This window comes from Thermobia domestica, chromosome 11 (assembly GCF_964235325.1).
Source record: "Thermobia domestica chromosome 11, izTheDome1.hap1.1, whole genome shotgun sequence".
NCBI classification, from domain to species: Eukaryota; Metazoa; Arthropoda; class Insecta; order Zygentoma; family Lepismatidae; genus Thermobia; species Thermobia domestica.
In genome coordinates this window covers 207,702,056-207,726,085 of record NC_137464.1, presented here as the reverse complement: position 1 = coordinate 207,726,085, position 24,030 = coordinate 207,702,056, and the positions used below count along the sequence as shown (strand labels likewise).

Below are 24,030 nucleotides of genomic sequence, written 5' to 3'. Positions count from 1 at the left end.
CTCATAAATCCCATACGCGGTGACTAATAAATTCATTCCTAATGAATTTTGTATATAACTTTCCGTACATACAGTTAGCTCAGTTTTATTTCTTATGACGCATTAAGTACAGTGTTAGCACTTAAAAAAACAAACAGATGTATTCACTACTCCAAATGTTATAACTGATCCAAGTCCAATTTTCTTAGCTACTATGTCCTATCTTATTGTATATACAATAAATACTTGCGTTCTTCAATACACCTTTCTTATTAATCTGTGCCCATTGCACTCTTTATTTATCACAATTCATCCTTATCCTGTACACAGCTATTACATACTTGATATCCACAATATCTTCACAATAATTCATATCACAAACATCAACTTAAACATACATCATAATTCTGTTTCTTATTTGCACAGACTAGGTCTTTTTACTACATATAGGATATACTCATATTTGTAAGCACTTACAGCCCATTTCTATTTCCAACATACAGATAAGGTGTTCTCAAAAGTCCAGAAATATGAAACCAAGTAGTACAATGGTATACTAACATAATTACAGATGCAATTTGTAAATACTTGTGATATTAATCACTAAATTTTCCGAACAGTTGTAATGTTGTGATGCATATGTTTGTAAAACGTTTGAGTTTTATCAGCTTTACACTAGTCTTACAAAACTACAGAGTGTTCCAAAAGAAATGCGGCCAAAATTTTGATCGAGTATAGTTTTTGAGGTAAGAATGATAGAGATATGATTTTTGTGACAAAAGTACCGTTGTCTATGGAGATATTTGAATTTAAATTTTCCTAATTAATTTAGGAGTTTAAATTTTCCTAATTAATTCACTATTTGTATACTTTTTTGTTATTGTTGTTTCAAATTTATTGACTATTCATTAGTAATTTTCATTATAAGAAATATACTCAATATTTTGTACAAGGAACGGGCATGAACATGTCATCCGGACATCCGAATCAAACCTAGTCCATTTGATAAACATAACAAACGTTTGTTCATGTATAAAAAAATTAGGTGCCATGGACAATGTCGCCCATTAACCCTGTTAGTATATAAACAAAATCGTAGACTCACAGTGAAATAGTTATTGCATCAGCATTGTTCATTAGAAAGTCGTAGTTTATAGTTCATTCTCTTCAGCATGAAACAAGCCTTTGAGAGGTATTATGTATTGTGGCATATAGCGTACTTGAACAGGAAACATTGGAAGAATGTCTGGAAAATTCCCTCCAGAAATTTCTCTCATCAAGTTTGGACTCCTCTGGGGTGCCCTAAGGGTAAAAGTATACAATCCAAATGTATCTCGAAAAATACTATAGGGGATAAGGAATGTGTATACGAAGTTTTGTATTGATAGATGGATATGAGGGAAAAGCGTGTATTGGTATATAAGTTATTTCCTCATATCTATTCCGCCTATGGCGGCCGCGGTGGCTCAGTGGTAGAGCGTTCACCTCTGGTGCTTGGGGTCTCGGGTTCGATCCCAGCCCCCGCCAAGTGAACTTTGTGGTGGACAAACACCGTGTGCGTGGTTTTTCTCGGGGATCTCCCGTTTCCTTCCACTTTCTTCATTCCACCATTTCATTCATTACTCATCTTCACCGTCTCCTTTAGCCTAACCGGCATAACCGTGGGACGTAAAACTCAAAGATTTCATTTCATTTTTTTCTATTCCGCCTATCAATACAAAACTTGATACACACATTTCTTATCCCTATAGTATTTTTCAAGATACATTTGGATTGTGTACGTTTCCCCAGGGTCACTCCAGAGGGGTCGAAAATTTATGGGAGGGATTTCTGGAGGGAATTTTCCCGACATTCTTCAAATTTTCCCTGTTAAAGTACTATACGCCACAATACATAATACCTCTGGAAAGCTTGTTTTATGCTGAAAAGAATGAACTATAAACAGTGACTTACCAATGAACACTGCTTATGAAATAGCTATTTCACTGCGAGTCTACGATTTTCTTTATACCAATAGCGTTAATGGGCCCCAGGGACTTACTCTGTTGTCCATGGCATCCAATTCGTGCATGAACATATCTTTGTTATCATTGCTGGCTTTAAGGGGGTTCAAAGGTTGAAAGAAAAGAATTTTCTGAAAGTTGAAGGAAAAGAATTCATCGAGAGCAGACACTTAGCATTTCCAAAGGAATTCCTCATTCATATCACAGATGTTTAAAGGCATTTAAAAAACTCAAATTTAATTCAAATGTACTGATAGTTATTGGTGCTCCCCCTCAGAGAATCCTGGATCCGGATCTGTTTGTTATGTTTATCGAATGGTTGATTCGACTTGGTTTGATTCGGAAGTCCGGATGACACGTTCATGTCCTTTCCTTGTTAGTTATTTTTCATTACAAGTGGTATTGCGTGAAGAAAACGTGTGTCATCGTTAGGAAAATATAAACAATGATAGATAATATAATGTGCTAGTTAACATTGTAAAGGGTGTCCTACGAAAAACGCAACTTTTAAAATGTCCGCCATTTCTGTTCTAGTAAGTTGGCAACACTGAATGTTATACAATTTTCACCTGTTATCTTTGTGGTTTACTAGTCATCTGTTTTCTGTACGGGCAGGTATGGAACGCTTCACGACGGAACAGTGTGTTGTCATAGTGAAAACTTACTGCAAATGTTGTGAATGTGGTGCCGAGATTCGTGAATGTTTGGCAATGACGATCATGCGCTATTCGGCGCTCCGTGATTACAAGCCACAAACGTGACAGATGAAAATCGTGTAACGTGCTGCTAACTTACTAAACGCATGTGCTAGACGTAGTCGGATCGACCGCGAACCGAAGCAGACTGCCGTCTAAAATTTGGCGCGCCGATGACGGCTAACAAAGCGCTACTGTTACGAAATTACCGGATGTCGTAATTTTACTGAATGAGCAGTAATAAGGCGGCATCCGCTGTTTCTGCTCGTTTGAATCGCTAACGTCGCCTTTACATAGGCATATGGTCTCTATGTAACCGCCAGTGCCAGCTTGGAACCACCAGTATCGCCATTAAACCGCCACATGGCCGCTTCGTAACCACCAGTGCTTGCTTGAAACCACCAGTACTGCTATTAACCCATCACATGGGCTCCTCGCTACCGCCTTTAATTCTTTATTTTCAATTGTAATAACAACGTATTGCATTGGTATTTATATCCTGAAAGTTTTATACCAATACATGGTTAAAACACAAAATAACTACCCCTTTAGCTTGTTACTTGTATGTTAATTTGACATCAAAGACATTTCCTTCCGAAGTAACTAGCAATTGTTACTTGTAATCGGAAGTAACTAGTAATTGTTAGTGAGAATTTTAATTAGATTTTATTGTTTGTAATAAGCAAACCTTTGCGCAGTATATTTGACATTTTTGCCAAATGATGAATAACGTAATATGTTCTGCTGTAATCGGTCACAAAAATAGTTTTGTAAACCTATAAACTGTCTGACAGCAGTTACATAAGTAGCAGTGTCACCACCTGTTGTTCTTATATCCTAGCAGCGGATGTTACCGAGCTCTCATAGTCATTCAGCGGTCATTTGTCGAAAAGTATCTATAACACCGCCTGGCGGAGAAACGACAGCCTGCCATCCAACTTGACGACAACGGCATCCACTTCGCTTCCGTTTCTGTGGCTTTCCGTTTGGAACCGAAAGCGGAACGATAGCGACAGTAATTTTTCCTTCACTTCGGCAGCTATCCGCCAAAAGGCGACAACGGACTGATGATAGTTGCTAGCACTTTTCACACGTGGGACAAAAATGGCGAGCATTTCAAAAAATTGCGTTATTTATGAGACACATTTAATTTTGATACGTATACGGTATGTAAATAAATATCAACTTCTTCCAGCAATAAAAAAAGTATTAATTGTTATTTATAGCGAACGACACACACTTTAGTAGAACATAACATAAGTTTCCTTTTTTTTTGATTTGTTTGAAATTATTTGAAAAGAGCATGAGAATTTACTCTCAGAGTATGGTATTTTACTCAACTCCATGTAATCTTATCGACTAATATATTGTATGGTCTTGTGTTTGGACAATATCTTGGTCAGAAAATCAAAAATTTAAAGAGTTAATGAAAACCTAGTTTGTGTTTCATTAACTCCACTATATACTGTCGTCTCGCTAGTATATAGTTTTAACTTCACAAATTTTATCTGTTTTCTCGAAAACCACGCGTAAGCTTTTACAAACGCATATAATTTTGTTTAACTTAATAAGATCTTTCTATTATTAGTATACAGGGTGGTCAGAACGCAAGTGGATTCATTTCAATTAACCAAAGTTCTCAGGGAAGAGAGATAAAGTTTGTAAGATATGTTTAAATACATAGAAAGCTTAAGGGAGTTATAAATTTGTACGGAACGCTTAAGTACATGGAAAAAGTAACGGAGTTATAAACTTTGTACATAGAACGTTATCAGAGTTATGAAGTATGAACGGTACCGTACGCTTAAGTACATGGAAAAGTTAACGGAGCTATAAAGTTTGAACGGTACACCGAGAAAAATCCATTCTCCGGACAGCGGTATATTGTACAAATATACAAAATCCTCTTGCTTACTACAGAAATCAGTACTGAACATACGTTATCTGTATGCTACGTAGGCGCTGAACTTAGATGTTACATCATGCTGTTGCAGGATGTCTGATATCTAACAGTCTTCCTTATATTACATACATATATGTATGTTACCTTCGTCAGCTCTATGTTATATACATCCATTTATATGTGAGATCCTTACCGCCTATATTGTTTCTTGCGGAAAATACGTATGGATGAAACACTTATACAGAAAGTATTATACAACATGCTTTTACAGTTATACGTTTGCTGTACGTTAAGTCCAAAAACTACAGGATTTACAAATGTAACATAAGATTTTATATACGCCACATACGATTTTTTCTCAGTGTACGCTTAAGTACATGGAAAAGTTAACGGAATTAAAAGTTTGTATGGTACGCTTAAGTATATGGAAAAATTAACGGAATTATAAAGTTTGTACGAAATGCTGAAGTACATAGAAAAGTTAAAGGAGTTATAAAGTCTGTAAGGTACGCTTAAATAATTTTGTGCGGTATACTTAAGTATATAGAAAAATTAACGGGAGTTATAAAGTTTGTACAGTGCGCTTAAGTATATGGAAAACTTAACGGGAGTTATTGAAAATACCTGAACATGAATGAAAGTTTTTAAATTTTGAAAGAAACTTCAGATAATGGTCATAAAGATGAATATGTCCAAAAGTGAATTTTATTCCTTTGTTTTGTCTTTGAACATATTTTTCCTTTAAACCTACTAATATTGTAGACTTTCAAACATAATATTTGTAAACAGATTTCCATTCTTCCTAATTTACTCAGTATTCGTAACAGTTTTTTTATTATTCTTTCAAATGAATTAAGTGCGTATTATTATTATTATTATTATTATTATTATTATTATTATTATTATTATTATTATTATTATTATTATTATTATTATTGTTGTTGTTGTTGTTGTTGTACTAACATCTTTGAGTTTTGTGTCCCACGGTTATGTCGGTTACGTTAAAGGAAATGGTGATAATGAGAAATGAATGCAATTATTATTTCATTCCTAGTCAGAATTTGTGAAAAAAAATCCATTGTTTGTAATTACCTCAGTGTTTAAAAGGTTTCTTATTATTTCAAATTTTCTTACTACTCCATTTAAGAAGCGAGGGGATAGTTCCACACAGGTTATTGTTATTTTTTCTTATCTTTAAACGTGAGTCCTGTTTGGTACGTTTGTATATATTACACTTAACTTGTTTTATTAATTTACAATTTTTATACTATGAATCGTGTAACGCTAAAGCAATGCTTGAAATTTCACAGACGGTTGAACTAATTTCGCCCACGTGGCTCGAGAAATTGAACGTTTTCAAAAACGAGACGAGTATTGGTTTGTTTCTCGTCTCGCCTTGAATTTTCAAATGTTTTTGTCGTTTCGTGTGCATTACTAGCCATGATTTAGCACTCATTCTAAGGAAGACAGTGATTATGCCGTAATAATGAACGAAATGGTGGGAAAAAATGTGAAAGGAGGCGGAAATACTTTCGAGGAAACACATGGACACGAAAATTACTTGGCGCGAGCAGGGATCGAACCAGGAACACAACACATCGGAGATACCCGTTCTACCCAGAGACACCAAGGCTTTTCCCAGTAGTTGAAGAAAATATGTGAAAAACTGGAATATATGAAGTTGAAAGGGAAGGATAGATTGACAAAATGAAATCTTTAAGTTTTACGTCCTACGTTTACTCCGGCTAGGCTAAAAGAGACGATGATGATGAGAGATGAATGAAATGGTGGAATGAAGAAAGCGGGAGGAAACGAGAGAACCTCCAGAAAACCCACGCGCAGAGTGTTTGCCCACCACAAATTTCACTTGGGTCGAACCAAGGACCCCATGTACCAGAGGTGAACGAACTGCCAGTGAACCAGGGCGGTTCCGTGTAGATTGCCATTTAGTATTAGGGGTACTATGCGTACAATAGAACAAGTAAGTGTTAGTTTGATTACACAATCATTAATTTCACTTGTCAATTAATAATCCACCTCTATGTAAGGCACCTTTGGTACTTTTAGAGAGTTAAGAGTCCATGTCTTTGAGAGAGGCTCTGAAGAGGCCTAGGAAAATAAATTGCGTAACAGTTCTTTTAAAAATGAAAGAAAATAGGTGAACAAAGCTTACATAGCATCAATTGTTTCTGAGGCTTTGTTCCAGAACGTTCAAAGGTGTCCCCGAGGCATAGCTAGCTAGCTACCTATGCGAGTTGCTTAGACCGGAAAGTTGGCGCCTGTTATTTACCCAAGTTTCTTTAGCGAAAGAAAAGATCGATCCTCGGGGAACAATAAGAAATGTGGATATCGGGAGAGAAAAAAGTTACAAGCATAGCTTAGGTGTATGGTTTTAGCGTCAAATTCCCTTACAAGTCTTCTTTTCCCTTTCATGTTAGCTTTTTTCCCCTCCTTTCATGTTACCTTCATACAAAACTTTTGACACGATACTAAAACATTCATTTGTTAGACGTTTTCAGTTATTCTTCACAATTTTAAAGAATATTTTCCTCCTTCAGTTGTTCAATGGTTATAAAGGATGATTCTCTTTTTCCAAGCTACTGTTGCCTACGGTCGAGACGGGACGAGACGGGACGAGACGAGACATCAGGTTCTCTCATCAGTGTCTCGAAAATTTTGTAAAAGGCTCGTCTCGTCTGGTTCTCGAAGAACCCTTCTCCTCTTGCCTCGATTCTAGGATAGCTTTTCTCATCTCTTGTCTAATTGTCTTGCCCCTTTCTGTAAATTTATGTATAGACATAATTTATGCAGTGAGTTTCTCAAAATCTTTTCTAAAAATTATTAGAATCTTCCCCGATACGAAAGGTCCACATAATAACATTTAAACTAGTAGTGTTAAAATTCGAATAACTCATATTCGAATAATGGATTCTTTGAATACTCATTATTCGAATATTCAAATAATGAATTCCTCCAATGTTCCTTATTTAAGTATTTGTATAATAGATTCCTCAAATGTTCATTATTTGAATAATGGATTCTTCGAATGTTCGTTATTTGAATATTCGAACAATGGATTTCTAAAATGTTCGTTATTCGAATAATAGATTCCTCGAATGTTTATTATTCGAATATTCGAATAATGGATTCATCGAATGTTCTTTATTTGAATATTCGAATAATGGATCCTTCGAATATTTGTTATTTTTATTTTCGAATAACGGATTTTTCAATTGTTCTTATTCGAATATTCGGACAACAATTATTCGGATAACAAATAATTATTCGAATATTTATTTGAATATTAAAAACGAATATTTGAACATTTGAATATTCGAATAACAGAAAAAGTATTCAAATAATTGCTCAAATAAAGAATATTGGAATAATTTTAATAAAACTAACTTAAACAATATTTAAAATTGGACTATATTGTGTAATAATTTAAATATGAGTATTTTAATAATTTTATGAAAGAAAGATATAACTTGATTAGTGAACCGCCTTGCAGACGGCTGCCTGGTGAAAATAGTATTTGTATATTTATCCAAACTGGATTCAAAACATTCTTCATGAACATAGTCAAAGTGGTTCTCAGCCTCCTAGGATGTCTCTACTTCCGTCTTATTGTGTGTTATAGAAGAAAAATCTCGTCCAGTTCTTTACCAGGAGGTAATGTGCCTAAGATCGATGACACATTCCCGCGCTGGATGGCGATGCTGATACGTTGGAAAAGGAATGCAGTAGCTCGGGGGTCACCAGTTTTGATTGCTATTCGATGACCAACCTCATTAATGAAATTAGATCCTTCGTGACCCCAAGACCCACTAGTTTCTATTGCTACTGTTACAAACCAATATTTGTCCAATAGGTTTGAGTATTTTAGTCTTTTGTCTGATTCTCTGTGAGCGGCGACGAGACCTGCCTGAATTGAAGAATGGGATAAGTTGGAAGGAGCAAACGTATCGGAACATGTGAAATCCCAGACTAGTGCCTTTCCATTTTTCCACGGTACCAAAGTCATGCCATCAGGCCTTTTACCATCAGAGCGGCAACAACCATTTGGTTCTTTTATTGAAGGAACTCCTGCTGAAACGAGGGCTCTACAAATAATGTCGTTTACAATATGATGTCGAGATTGTCTTCCCGCACTTTTTTTTTACATGAAAGACCATGTAATCCTTTATTATCAACATATGCGTTGCAAGCAGGACAAAAGTGAGGCTCACAGATATTAGCACCTAAGCGCAGAGCTGTAGCAATACGAAAGCTCTCATTAGAAAGGTGTAGGCCGAGTGTGTGAGAAGGTAGGGCTTGAAGCCATGCTCCGTTTTTGGAGGAGGAGACAGCTAACAGCCTGGCTTTGTCATCTGGGTTATTGGTTGATGATAGGAGTGAAGATAAATGAAGCTTGACTATAGGTTAATCCCAAACAGACTGAACATGTCTTTTGTCGTTAGGTGGTGTGAACAGCACATGAACTGTGTTTTGATAAGATTTGCATATTAAATTTTTGCGTCAATTTATGAATATTTAATCGAATAATTAGTGATTTACATATGTAGTTTATTGGAATTTGCATACGTAGCAGCGGGAGCAGATAACTTTTATTGGTATTTTTATGTATATATATTGATTATTTAGAGTATGTAATTGAACATTGATTAACAACAGGACGGGACGTCATATTGGTGCAGCGATATTTTAATATTATTTAAAATTTACTTCGAAGAAGATAGAACATTCTAAAGTTCAGATACGCTATTTTGCTTGCAGAGAGGCAGAGAAGGCCTAAGAGAAAAAAAAAACTTAAAGAAAGCTTGCGGTTCTAACGGAGCCTTGGTCTACCGCAGCGTGGGAAGAAATAGTGAATCAATGTAGCTATCTTTATTTGGGTAGAATAACTATGAGCTCCACTCTTCGCATATATGCAGAGCTAGTCTCAATTCCTAGTGTAGTTGTAGGTAGGAACATACACTGACACTATAGAGACACTATGTCCGCAAGTACAATGGGTTCATAGCAATAAAATTTTTAGCGTATCTGTGACAAAATTGATGGTACAAAGAGGTGTTAGATCTTCAAGACACGCCTACTTTTCGCGTTCTAGTTACTGGAAGCGTCCCTTGGTCAACGAACTGCCGTCTGAAAGGAAAAAGTTGACAAATTTGAAATTTTGGACGAGTTCACTTTAGTCCTGGTTGTAGTCGTCCAGAATCCTGTTGTAATAGTACAGAAACATCCGTAAGATGTCTCTGTTAAGAGATTATATCCGTCTGCTCCGCTGGTACATGATTTGCTATAATAGTATGCGTTATGATATGTAAATAAACTTTCTGGATGTACCCGTAGTATTTAGATATAATTAGATCGATATTTAGTTTGAATAATATTAATGGCTTGTACTAATGGCAGTAATGAGCCTAGTTGATGGTTGTGAGAAGTATTCAAAAGACTAACACAAAGCTCAGTTTTTTTAACATCCACGAGTTTCAATACTGTTTGATAGAGAAGAGAACCTTCAAATAGTATTATAATACTTATTTTGACGTGTCAGTCTACGACAGCCTTGTTTAGGGCTCATTTAATATATTAGCATTTGTGTAGCATATTTAAATTGTGTATTTAGCCTGAGTAATCATTTAATAATCAAAATCCTTCAATGCATCAATTTCAGTGGTATGCAATATTCAATGTCACTTGGACAAAAAGTTACGTGTGTCGCCACTAGGTGGTTCCACTTGTCAAGCCGAGTACGTGAACCTGTGGAGTGACCAAGTTTAAATAATTTTGTTGTTTATTTAAATATTGCTAATAAGTACGGCACAGTGTTAGTGAGTGTTATACACAAGATTAAAGCTTAGTAAATAAGCTATTAAACACAAATAGTGTCTGTTAACGATGTAATTGGAGTGAGTTATAAAATGCAGAAAAACATGAAAAACTGTTGAATATCGGAAGTAAGTAGGTCATTGGAAGCCTACAGGTGAGTGATGTTCCTTCCCCACCTATTTTGGGGAAAGCGGGCAATAGTGGTTTGGCCCAACACGAAGTTCCAGCAAACAATGAACTTCAGTTGAATAAAACAGTACGGGACACAACCAGAAAGACAGTCTTTCTTGAATATTCGAGTCGTGAACATCGGACACAAAACTCGTAGTTTTAGCCGACGATTACTTTGAAATCTTGGAGTCGACAACATTAGTCGCGTTAAGCTGTGTGTCAGAAATGACAGTGTTTTAGTTTAAAAGCATATACATTGTGCGTGTGTTATACGAAATGAGCATTAAAAGTTAGTTAACGTCATATAATCTTCGCTTACGCTGAACTCAGTCACTAGTGGAATGAGAGTGTGGGAAGTACTCTTAACAATTAAGAAGGTGCGGTTCTAGGAAATGTCAGCGAGTTGATATTATATTAAGTGAAATATGTACGGCAAAAGTTGCAAGTGTGAAGAGACATTGCTTCGTAGTATACTTTGTGAAGTGCTTCGCACATGTATTAACCTTTTGAGTCATACGTCAAGCGCCATATCACATGTGTAACGTTATTTGCAGTGATTATTGAAGTTAGTTATAGTATTGGTAAAGACAAACTCTATGCCTGATTCTTTAGGCAATGACCAATGCTAAAATACCGTACAGTTTATTTAAATAACGTTAGGTACAAGAGACTGAGCATTTACCCTTGTATGAATTAGGCGCGTTTAGCGAAATAAAATTGCAGGGCGTCATATAATGGCAGACTAGTGTGAACTTTCATCACATATTCAACGGTTCGCTAATACCATCGCACAGAGGACTACCCGCTGAACCGCCACTGATGCAGCAGAACTCCGATGTTAGAGGGAGAATCAACGGTAAAAGAGCCTAGCAGCACAACAGAGGAAGAAGGAGGATGGTCGCCAACTACGGAAGAAACACTACAGTGAAGTGTAGGAAGTGTTGACATGCAGAGACACTGCAAGAGAGAAGAGATCAGCGCAATTAAAACAACCGTGCACGAACAATTAAAATGAGATCTCTGAAAGTGTGATTTAAAATTTCAAAAGGAAATATTATCATTTTTTTTTCTTTTTCGGGTCTCAGTGCGAGACCGCGCGCGCGTGTGCTCTTGTATAATACAATATTCTGTGCATTTGGAATGTTGGAGTGGTGCATTAAAAGGATTACCACCGGAATTTTGAGCTTCTCTTTCTTTCCAACAGTTTGGCTGCAAGGTATGTGTTACCCTTTTCTGTCTATTTGTTTCCTTTTCAGGCCAGATGCTGGGATTATCAATGAGTCGTGAATACGGTGTGCGTATTTTGGGTAACTTTCACATTCAGGATGGTTGTTAAAACCACGGGTTCCTTGAAAATTAGAGTTTCATGCTACAGAGGACATTGTTTAACTTTTCCAAATTTTTATTTCTTTTAAATAAGACTCTACCGACTGATCTAAATTCATTAAATTAACTTTGTGAGTGGAGGTTGCATTAAGTTAGAGTAATTATCAGTGTGCATGTGAAGTCTCCTCCCACATCTCCATTCTAGCATATTAATTATTTTGTTAAATTTATTCATCACATGCAATCATCCTTCCTCCCGTTCACAAAGAACTTTGCTGCTGTTCGCGTGGGGCACGGCACACACCATCCTGAGTGCAAGTTTTATAGAAATGTCCGTTGCAAAATTTTGTTTTAAGTATTAAATGTTGTGGCAAGAGAACTAAGTTAAAGTCTCGTTTTCATTTTGTCTGTTCATTGAAATATGTTGCCACAAGCAAAGAAAGTTACCCAACGTGTTCACGACAATTAGTACAAGCCAGACGCGGGTGTCAGTAAATGTTTTTTTCTTTCAGGTTGTCGCGCCGCCATCCAGAAAGTTTACCATTTATTTGTGTTCATTTTTGTGTTATATGCATATATAATTTGAAGTGTGTTGAAAATTTTTAAAACCTTTTGGAGGGGAATACTGTTTAGAGAATCTGTTAGGCATATTAGAGTACAAAATTTGTTTAATTATAACACATAATCACATTTATGGTAGTAACGCGTAGTCAAGCGAAAGCAATGGAAGTCTCTGCAGGCAACAGTGTAGTTAACGAACAATTTGCGCAAGTCATGGAGTTTCCGTCGGAGTCTCAGGACACCGTTAGTGATTCTATAGGCGATGCAAACATCTCTCTCCAGGAAGTAGTTCCGCCTGGAGAAAGTACAGTTAGCAAGGAAAGGGCAAATGAATCGGAGCAGGTTAGGGAACCGGTTCCTTCCACCTCAGCGCAAGTCACTACAGTTACTGACCCGTGTCTCGCGTCACTGTTGCATATGATTAAAGAGATGGCTGAACGTCAAGAAAAATCACTAACCGAGATATCAGGCAAGCTAGAAAACCAAGAGAAGAAACAAGAAAGAACCTTGTTAGAGCTTTCAGAGAAACAAGAGAAGTCGTTAACAGAAATTTCGAATAAATTAGAAAATCAGGAAAAGATTCACGAAAGATCACTGTTAGAAATTGCAGATAGGCTAGATAAACAAGAGAAAAATTTAGAGAAGCAAGAAAGAGTGCAGGAAAGAACGTTAGCGGAGTTAGCGAATAGGCAGGAGAACTCTAGTAGAGCGATGCTAGAGAAGTTAGAGGCTGTGGAGAAGCAGATTACTGCCAGTTTCAGGCAGGAAATGCTTCAAAATGTGTCAGAGCTAGAGGCAAGGATTGATTCCTCAGCGGAAGCTCTCGAATCTAAGATCACAGCATCCTGCCAAGAGCTAAAGACATCTGTAGAGGCAACAGAAAATAGAATTAGTGAATTGGAAGTAAACACAGAGAATAAGATAGGCGAGATTTCTGAGGTCCTTGGTTCGGATCTCGCTCAGGTCTCTCGTGATGTCAGCCATTTACGTGGTGACATGGAGAGAGTGGGTGAAAGTGTAGCCGCCGTATCCAGTGAGGTAGATCGAGTGAAGGCCACCGTAGATAGTTCTGTGGGTCATCTGCAGTCACAATTACGTCGAGCAGAAATGAGATGGGAGGAACAGTTGGAACTGTTAAAGGAGTCGGTGAGAGAAAACAGTTCCAGCTGTCAAAACAGCCTCTGTCTCGCATGAGGGAGTTGACACGCCGGTCGCTGGACCGAGCCATGCGAGACAGTTCCCTGAGCTCCCCAGGCGGAAGAACTCAGATGAGCAGGCTGCCCCTCCCCCCAACAACATCAACAACACCGGAAGTAGTAGTGGTAATGTGACTACCTGCCAAGTAGCATCAGCGCTAGGGCTACTACATAGGGATTTGTCTCTTCTTGTATTTACGGGATGTGAAACCGAAGTCCAACCCCACAACTTTCTAGTAGAGTTGGAGAACTATTTCGATTTGACGGGTGTGCCGGAAGAAAGACGGCTTGCATTTTCATCCCACTGTTTTCGTGGTATCTCACGTCAGTGGGTGCAGGTCACGCTGAAGAAGTGCAACAGTTATCAGGATCTCGTTAAGCACTTCAAAGATGCCTATCTTAGCGAAGAGAAGCTCGCTAACCTCCGCGCGTCTATTCTTACGTCACGATTCGAAACACGGGGCAATAAGAAACCAACCGAATACTTGTTGGAGTTGTTACACACCAACAGTATTCTCGACCCCCCTTTGCCTCCCCAGGTGTTATTGAGAGTTTTGCCACGACAATTGCCTTTCTCAATCTATAGATGCATAGTTTCGTCGAAACCACGCACTATAGATGAGTTATTAAGTATTGTAGGTGAGCTACAGTCCACGTACCAGCCACCGAATACCAATAATAGGAGGGGAATAAATGCGCTCACAGTAGAAGAAGAAGAAGAAGAAACAGGGCGATCTTCCCCCCCCCACGAAACAGTAGGCCGAGTAACCCCACTAGGAGCAGGAGGTTCCATAGGGACAATGGGCCTTATCAAAATAGGGGTACTAGAAGAGGCAATGGCAATAGTAATACTAATTCTAACGGCAATTGGCGTTCGAGAAACTCCAATGGTCAGTCTCGTGACGATGGAGGTTCTCGAACGGGAAATCAGAATAATAGGGGGCAAAGACGTGGCAGAAATAGGGGTCGTGGTAACACGCAGCAACGTAACAACAACCACAATAATGACTATGCTGCAGAGATAAATCAGCTCCGAGTTCATGATGAAAGGACTGCACAGTCCACGAGACAAGTCTCGTCTCGAGGCAATTCTCGTGCGAACAGCCGAGGAAATAACCAGCGTAATTGAGAACTGTCCGCATGTTCTCAGAACAGTACCTTGGATACTTGCGTACTGAATATTCAGGGACTACCGGCGAATTTTCTTACTGAGAATGTGCGTAATTAAGTTAGTGAGCATAACAATGATTTAGAAGAAAAAGAAGAAGATAGTTGTGAGACACAAGTAAAGAGTATTGAGACACTAGAGGATGAGGACTGCGATACATGTAAACGCATAATAAGCACCACACATTTCAATCGTGGAGGAAACAACGACATTCGTCATCCTGAAATAATGCTTTTGAAGAGAAATGGGGACAAAATTAAAATAAACAGGAATTTGTTTGATGAGACGAATGCGATTTTCAGGGACCTTTTAGAAACTTCAACCGAAAAACTACCCACTAATAATTTGGTGACACTTCCCGAGGTAGAAGTAGGTTTATTCGAAAGTAAAATTCTGGCTTTATTAGATAGTGGAGCTAGCATATCGGCGATTTCGCTCCAATGTTGGGAAGTTATACGTCAGCGAGACCCCCCACCAGCGTTCATCAAGTCATCGAACATACGAGTCAGTTCAGCGTTCGGTCGTTCCGTGGCGTCGATCATCGGCCAAGTATTGTTAGAACTAATTATTGCGGGTAAGGAGTTCTATACTTCGGCAATAATTGTGAAAGGGCTCAACCGTGAACTCATTTTGGGTTCACAGTTCTTTGTAGAGAGTAGGGCAATTTTGGATTATGAGAAAAACGTCCTTTTGTTGAATCACCCCCACTACATAGAAGTTTCTTTTCGAGACATAGAGGTAGAGGAAGAAGATCTGTTTATAAGAAAATTATCCTGGGAGTTCGAAGATGATGTGGTCGATTTGGATAATCCCACAGTTAGTAGTATGTACGTGTCAAGGATGGGACCGCTGACTACGCCGCAGTTCGAGCGAGCGTCAGCAGGTGGATGCCACCAGCAAGAGTTGGCTACCCTGCGCAGCCAGTTGGATGATGGGAAATTCCCAACTGCAGCCGAACTTGCGAATGTTGTATACTCGCCACAGGAGTGGGCGAAGGTTCGAACCCAGGCTATACCCAACGATATTAGAGATCATGTCGAAAAGTATACGGATTTGAGTGGGGATGAGAAACAAAAGTTGTACGACGTGCTCTACAGACATCGATCCATATTTGATGAGAAGCCCGGTACAGTAAGGGACTACTACCATTCAATTGAAGTGACCGATGACCGACCCATGAAGACCAGGATGTATCCATACCCACTTCGACACAGAACTGCTGTAACTAATACTATTAATCGTTGGTTGGCGTGGGGAATAATAAAGAAGCATCCCACTTCTTATCTAAGTCCGCTGGTCATTGTACCGAAGAAGAATGGGTCATTACGAATCTGTTTGGATGCGCGCAAGCTCGGGTCCATTACGCGCCGTGAATTCGACCAGCCAATCCCTGCATTGAGTACTTTACAAGATTTATGTGAAAGGCGTTGGTTTTCAAGCTTAGATGCAGTGGATTCTTTCCAACAAATTCTCGTTGAAGAAAACAGCCAGAAGTATTTAGGTTTCCTTCACGATGGAATTACGTACGTATTTAAGAAGCTGCCATTTGGGACCAAGCAGAGTTTGGCTTCATGTGTGCGTGCAATCAATTCCATTCTCGGGGATGAGTGTCGTGATTTCTGCGGCCATTATGTTGATGACGTCACAATATCGTCATTTTCTTTTGAAGAACATATGCGCCATTTTGATGTAGTCTTAGGAAAGTTAAAATCAGGAGGTCTCACCCTAAGATTTAAAAAGTGTCAATTTGCTCGTCGTAGAATTTCAATTCTAGGTTATGACCTCTCCCCTGCTGGAATTGAGAAGTCGCAGGAGAAACTGGAGAAGGTCATGGAGTTTCGTAAACCCAGAAATGTTAAGGAACTAAGGAGTTTTATTGGGTACTGTCAATTCTACAGAATATTCAGTACGCAGTATTCAGAGATATTGTATCCTTTATTTCAGTTGTTAAAGAAGGGAGTGAAATTTAAATGGCTTCCCTGTCATGACGAAGCGTTTCAAAGGATACGTGAAGTCTTCAGAGAAAAAGTAGTGCTGAAGAAGCCACTCCCTGACCGACAACTTATTTTGGAATGTGATGCTTCCGACGTAAGTTGTTCGTCACATCTTTATCAACTTGACGAAAATGGTGAGGTCCGTGTAATTGGGATGACGTCACGCATCTTCAATGCAGCAGAACGAAACTATGGGATTTCTGAGAAAGAAATGGCAGGAGTAATTGATGGGGTCTGCAAGTTTAAACATTATTTGGTTGGAAATCACTTCAAAATTCGCAGCGACCATCAATCGATACGTTTTCTGCTGTTATGTAGGCTAACTTCACAGCGTCTGATGCGTTGGGTGCTTACTTTGAGCATGCTATCATTCGAGTTTCAGTATGTGAAATCAAAGGACAACTTGAGTGATTATCATTCCAGGTACCCACCAAATACAGGTGTCCAATTTGACAAGGCGAAGAAACTTGTATTGAACGAATCGCTTATGACCATTCTGACACACATTCCTAGTCAGTTGAGGGAACTGATTGCAGTGTTGCCAGAACTGCAAACATCTGACCCTGTATTTGGCGACGTCAAGAGAAAGCTGCAGAATCAGGAAAACTCTGGGAAAACCGCCAGCGAGAATCACCAGTACTTACTCTCAAATGGACGGCTATGTAAACGTGACCGGTCTGGTCTACGGATTTGCATACCGGAAGTACTTGTGCAGCCATTGTTGGAATATTACCACAATGAGAGAGGACATCTGTCTGCTAGCAAATTTGTACCAATGTTAACAGAATATTTTGTATGGCCGAAGATGAGAAGTGCCATCAAGAAGTTCTCAGCTTCCTGTGATTTGTGCCAGAAAGCATCCCCCCTCACATGTATCGTTCGGGACCACTGAACCCTGTTCTAGTTCGTCGTCCAGGGTACATGATTTGCTTGGATTGGTTGGGGCCTCTCCCTGTGGGGGTAGGCAACGTGTGTTACATCCTTGTATGCGTGGATGCTTTCTCGAAGCTAATAGGACTATATGCGTGCAGAAGGGCCACCACAGATACAGCATTGAAGAAGCTGAAGGATTTCCTGAAACTGTGTCCGTCCGCCGAGATCATTTTGACAGACAATGGGACACAGTTCTCAAGTGCCAAGTGGAAGAAGGAACTCTCGGACTTAAATCTTAAGCCCATCTATAGTACACCGTACTATCCTCAAGGAAACATGGCCGAGGTGGGTGTGAAATCGACAGTGAGAATGTTAAGAAAATTGTGCCATGACAAGCAGAAAGAATGGCCCAAACATCTTGAGAAAATAGAAAAGTGTCTCAACTCAAGCATACATCTGTCGACTGGTTTAAGTCCATATCAAGTACACCTGGGAGAAACACCATCAAGAGAATTGGCGAGAATATTTGAGATCCCAGAAGTAGAGAGAGACAAGTCATTGCAATACTATGTAGAGTTAGCAGCACGAAATTTGAAGAAGTCTGCACAGCGGAGAAAGAAGGCCTTCGATAAACGTCGCGAGCCAGCGCGTTTCGAGGTTGGAGATTTTGTACTGGTAAGAGCTTTTCCCAAGTCTGACGCTTTCTCTGGAATAACAAAAAAGATGCTTCTCCTTTACACGGGACCTTACGTCACACTTTCAGCAGCGCATAATAATGTGTGCACTCTCGGTGATCCTGAGACGAGAGAAGTCATTATGAAACAAAACGTGTTTCATTTGAAGAAATACATACAGCGTGAAGCCGCGCCTCCGCAGGAGCCAGCTGACCTGATGACGTCGTAAGGAGAAGAATGTAAACACAACGCGTCATGCAGGCAGGAAAGCTGAAGATGCATTCACTCACAGACGCACCTCGTTACTACTGGCATAAAAGAAAGTTGTTGCTCTGAGTGGTATATTGCAGAGAAATAATCTTATATTGCAGAGAGATAATTTTAGTATTGAGAGACAATTTATGTAGTGATTATGACATATTAGTGATTAGTTTTCTATTTTATTATTGTTAGGATATATTCATGTACATTAGGGAAATTTTGTTTAAAGTAGAGGATATACGGAGTATATATGATATTTACGTAAAGTGTATTGGCACCACTTCTGAGAAAATGCAACGATTAAGCAATTAACGGTTGCATTTTCTTAGGAGGGGAATAATGTGAACAGCACATGAACTGTGTTTTGATAAGATTTGCATATTAAATTTTTGCGTCAATTTATGAATATTTAATCGAATAATTAGTGATTTACATATGTAGTTTATTGGAATTTGCATACGTAGCAGCGGGAGCAGATAACTTTTATTGGTATTTTATGTATATATATTGATTATTTAGAGTATGTAATTGAACATTGATTAACAACAGGACGGGACGTCATATTGGTGCAGCGATATTTTAATATTATTTAAAATTTACTTCGAAGAAGATAGAACATTCTAAAGTTCAGATACGCTATTTTGCTTGCAGAGAGGCAGAGAAGGCCTAAGAGAAAAAAAAACTTAAAGAAAGCTTGCGGTTCTAACGGAGCCTTGGTCTACCGCAGCGTGGGAAGAAATAGTGAATCAATGTAGCTATCTTTATTTGGGTAGAATAACTATGAGCTCCACTCTTCGCATATATGCAGAGCTAGTCTCAATTCCTAGTGTAGTTGTAGGTAGGAACATACACTGACACTATAGAGACACTATGTCCGCAAGTACAATGGGTTCATAGCAATAAAATTTTTAGCGTATCTGTGACAAAATTGATGGTACAAAGAGGTGTTAGATTTTCAAGACACGCCTACTTTTCGCGTTCTAGTTACTGGAAGCGTCCCTTGGTCAACGAACTGCCGTCTGAAAGGAAAAAGTTGACAAATTTGAAATTTTGGACGAGTTCACTTTAGTCCTGGTTGTAGTCGTCCAGAATCCTGTTGTAATAGTACAGAAACATCCGTAAGATGTTTCTGTTAAGAGATTATTTCCGTCTGCTCCGCTGGTACATGATTTGCTATAATAGTATGCGTTATGATATGTAAATAAACTTTCTGGATGTACCCGTAGTATTTAGATATAATTAGATCGATATTTAGTTTGAATAATATTAATGGCTTGTACTAATGGCAGTGATGAGCCTAGTTGATGGTTGTGAGAATTATTCAAAAGACTAACACAAAGCTCAGTTTTTTTAACATCCACGAGTTTCAATACTGTTTGATAGAGAAGAGAACCTTCAAATAGTATTATAATACTTATTTTGACGTGTCAGTCTACGACAGCCTTGTTTAGGGCTCATTTAATATATCAGCATTTGTGTAGCATATTTAAATTGTGTATTTAGCCTGAGTAATCATTTAATAATCAAAATCCTTCAATGCATCAATTTCAGTGGTATGCAATATTCAATGTCACTTGGACAAAAAGTTACGTGTGTCGCCACTAGGTGGTTCCACTTGTCAAGCCGAGTACGTGAACCTGTGGAGTGACCAAGTTTAAATAATTTTGTTGTTTATTTAAATATTGCTAATAAGTACGGCACAGTGTTAGTGAGTGTTATACACAAGATTAAAGCTTAGTAAATAAGCTATTAAACACAAATAGTGTCTGTTAACGATGTAATTGGAGTGAGTTATAAAATGCAGAAAAACATGAAAAACTGTTGAATATCGGAAGTAAGTAGGTCATTGGAAGCCTACAGGTGAGTGATGTTCCTTCCCCACCTATTTTGGGGAAAGCGGGCAATAGTGGTTTGGCCCAACACGAAGTTCCAGCAAACAATGAACTTCAGTTGAATAAAACAGTACGGGACACAACCAGAAAGACAGTCTTTCTTGAATATTCGAGTCGTGAACATCGGACACAAAACTCGTAGTTTTAGCCGACGATTACTTTGAAATCTTGGAGTCGACAACATTAGTCGCGTTAAGCTGTGTGTCAGAAATGACAGTGTTTTAGTTTAAAAGCATATACATTGTGCGTGTGTTATACGAAATGAGCATTAAAAGTTAGTTAACGTCATATAATCTTCGCTTACGCTGAACTCAGTCACTAGTGGAATGAGAGTGTGGGAAGTACTCTTAACAATTAAGAAGGTGCGGTTCTAGGAAATGTCAGCGAGTTGATATTATATTAAGTGAAATATGTACGGCAAAAGTTGCAAGTGTGAAGAGACATTGCTTCGTAGTATACTTTGTGAAGTGCTTCGCACATGTATTAACCTTTTGAGTCATACGTCAAGCGCCATATCACATGTGTAACGTTATTTGCAGTGATTATTGAAGTTAGTTATAGTATTGGTAAAGACAAACTCTATGCCTGATTCTTTAGGCAATGACCAATGCTAAAATACCGTACAGTTTATTTAAATAACGTTAGGTACAAGAGACTGAGCATTTACCCTTGTATGAATTAGGCGCGTTTAGCGAAATAAAATTGCAGGGCGTCATATAATGGAAGACTAGTGTGAACTTTCATCACATATTCAACGGTTCGCTAATACCATCGCACAGAGGACTACCCGCTGAACCGCCACTGATGCAGCAGAACTCCGATGTTAGAGGGAGAATCAACGGTAAAAGAGCCTAGCAGCACAACAGAGGAAGAAGGAGGATGGTCGCCAACTACGGAAGAAACACTACAGTGAAGTGTAGGAAGTGTTGACATGCAGAGACACTGCAAGAGAGAAGAGATCAGCGCAATTAAAACAACCGTGCACGAACAATTAAAATGAGATCTCTGAAAGTGTGATTTAAAATTTCAAAAGGAAATATTATCATTTTTTTTTCTTTTTCGGGTCTCAGTGCGAGACCGCGCGCGCGTGTGCTCTTGTATAATACAATATTCTGTGCATTTGGAATGTTGGAGTGGTGCATTAAAAGGATTACCACCGGAATTTTGAGCTTCTCTTTCTTTCCAACAGTTTGGCTGCAAGGTATGTGTTACCCTTTTCTGTCTATTTGTTTCCTTTTCAGGCCAGATGCTGGGATTATCAATGAGTCGTGAATACGGTGTGCGTATTTTGGGTAACTTTCACATTCAGGATGGTTGTTAAAACCACGGGTTCCTTGAAAATTAGAGTTTCATGCTACAGAGGACATTGTTTAACTTTTCCAAATTTTTATTTCTTTTAAATAAGACTCTACCGACTGATCTAAATTCATTAAATTAACTTTGTGAGTGGAGGTTGCATTAAGTTAGAGTAATTATCAGTGTGCATGTGAAGTCTCCTCCCACATCTCCATTCTAGCATATTAATTATTTTGTTAAATTTATTCATCACATGCAATCATCCTTCCTCCCGTTCACAGTGGGGGATCCATTCCAACCAGACTAGTCCATTTATCGATGCATTCTTGTACATCTCGAATCGAGTCTAAGTCAACCTCCTGTTGAAGAAGAGATCCAATTAGTTCTCGAGAGCCATAGAATGATGCGAGGAAAGAAGGTATGGCGATATCCATGGCTCGACGAATCCCAAGGCCCCCATTCTCCACTGGTAAGGAAGCTTGTAACCATGAACTGTCTTTCAAAGAACAGTTTAGGATGGATTCCAGTCCTGTTCTAAGAGTGTGGTCGAAATTGTCAAGTAATTTATCATCCTGCCAAGAAGGGGAACAACGAAGGAAATACAGTAATCTTGGAAGTGAGAGTGAAGCTCGTAGTAAATAATAGGCGGAGTGTGCAGAAAGCTTTGATAATTGAGAAAAAAAGAATTCTAATTTTGATATCTTGTCCAATAAAATTTTGCTCCTTGATTCGGTAGATATGGCAGCCCCTAAAAGTTCCGCATTGGTAGGAGATAAGAGTTTGATACCAGGTGCTACTTCATTAAACCTTTCATAAAGGTCATGGATTTCATCAACTCTGGTGCTCAGAAAACTCACTTTACATTTGGCAGAGTTAAGAAACAATCCAATAGATGAAGCTTCTAGACGAATTTTACTAAAAGCGCATAGTACTACGTCGATATTTCCAGCTATGGTACCGTCGTCTAAGTACCAGATATTTAAATCTGTGTTAATATCCTTAACAATGTGATGGATGGTTAGGGCGAACAGTGCTGGTCCAAGTGGGTCACCTTGCTGTACTCCACGTTGTGAGTGAATTATGTTATCACTTATAAAAAGATTGCTTGGTTCGGAGTAGCATTGGTAGATGTATGGATAGTAAGTTGGAAAGTTAGTTTTAACAGATTGTAACATTGAGTCGCGATTGAGTTCATTGAAGGCGTTGCGGAAGTCAATTTTCAAAAATGCTTTCACTTCAGTATGGGAAGATGAGTAGTACATTCTGGCAGCATGTACGGCAGATTCTGCTCCGAATGGTATACAGACCCCTAGTTGGTGTGGTGATAGAATCTTAATTAAAGAATCTCGTATCCGGAAGCAGATAATTTTTGCTGATAAGCGTCTCCAAACATTGCCAACAGCTATTGGGCGAATTCCACCGCTTTTCTTCTTCAGTGCTATAAGTGAAGCACCAAAAAAAATTGGTCGTAAAATGGTCGGCACTTTCGCAGATATAATTAAGTGCATAAATTCACAAATGGCTGTGGTTAAGCGTTCCCTTGAATCAAAGTCTTGATTTGTAAGTAGATCTTTTAAGATTGAGGGACGGAGATTATCCATTCCGCCTGCCGAACCAGAGGGGAAGGATCTTATCGCCTTTAATAATTCGATGGAAGAGACTTTAGTTATTGTAGTCGAGTCCTCGGGTGGTTCGGGATTGATGAATGAGTGAGCGTGGGCTGGATGCTTTTCTCTGAGAGCATGTAGTACTGACGTATCTGGCGTAACCACAGTGTCATCGGATATCAGTAGTCTGATAGCGCCGCGTATATCACCATCTGCTAATTTTTGTTCGATGCTCTTGGTATTGATTGAGCCGGATTTTTGTGGTTTGCGAGGTTCGTTGGTCCCTCGATGCTGCTTCATTAATACTTCACGATGATGTTCCCTCCAGTTTCTGACTCTTAGCTTCATCCAAGTGGTGAGATTACTTACTCTCTCAGAACGCGGCGGGATGCAAAGCACTGCGTAAGGGAAAACTAGAAGGTCGATCCAAGAATCAACATTATTGGTGTTGTTGATATTACGAATAATGTCACATAAAGAATCAGCTACCGATGAACGAGCACCGCGCGGGACACGACGATGAACCGGAACATTAGCCTTCAGATGAGACATAAGATCATTCATTTTGGATAAAATTTCAGAAGAATTGTCATTCAAAT

The 24,030-nt window shown here is 38.8% G+C and overlaps 2 protein-coding genes across 2 annotated transcripts in view; one reads left to right on the top strand and one right to left on the bottom strand.

Annotated features, from left to right (window-relative positions):
- The window catches only part of LOC145663733 (uncharacterized), an 896,365-nt gene that overhangs the window by 184,857 nt on the left and 687,478 nt on the right, over window positions 1-24,030 (top strand). The window lies entirely within an intron of this gene.
- On the bottom strand, window positions 19,641-23,995 carry LOC145665437 (uncharacterized). The gene is made up of 2 exons (XM_081732745.1): window positions 22,682-23,995; window positions 19,641-19,655 (listed from the first exon to the last, which is right to left on the bottom strand). Exons 1-2 carry the CDS (start codon window positions 23,993-23,995, stop codon window positions 19,641-19,643), a joined length of 1,329 nt encoding a protein of 442 aa, XP_081588871.1.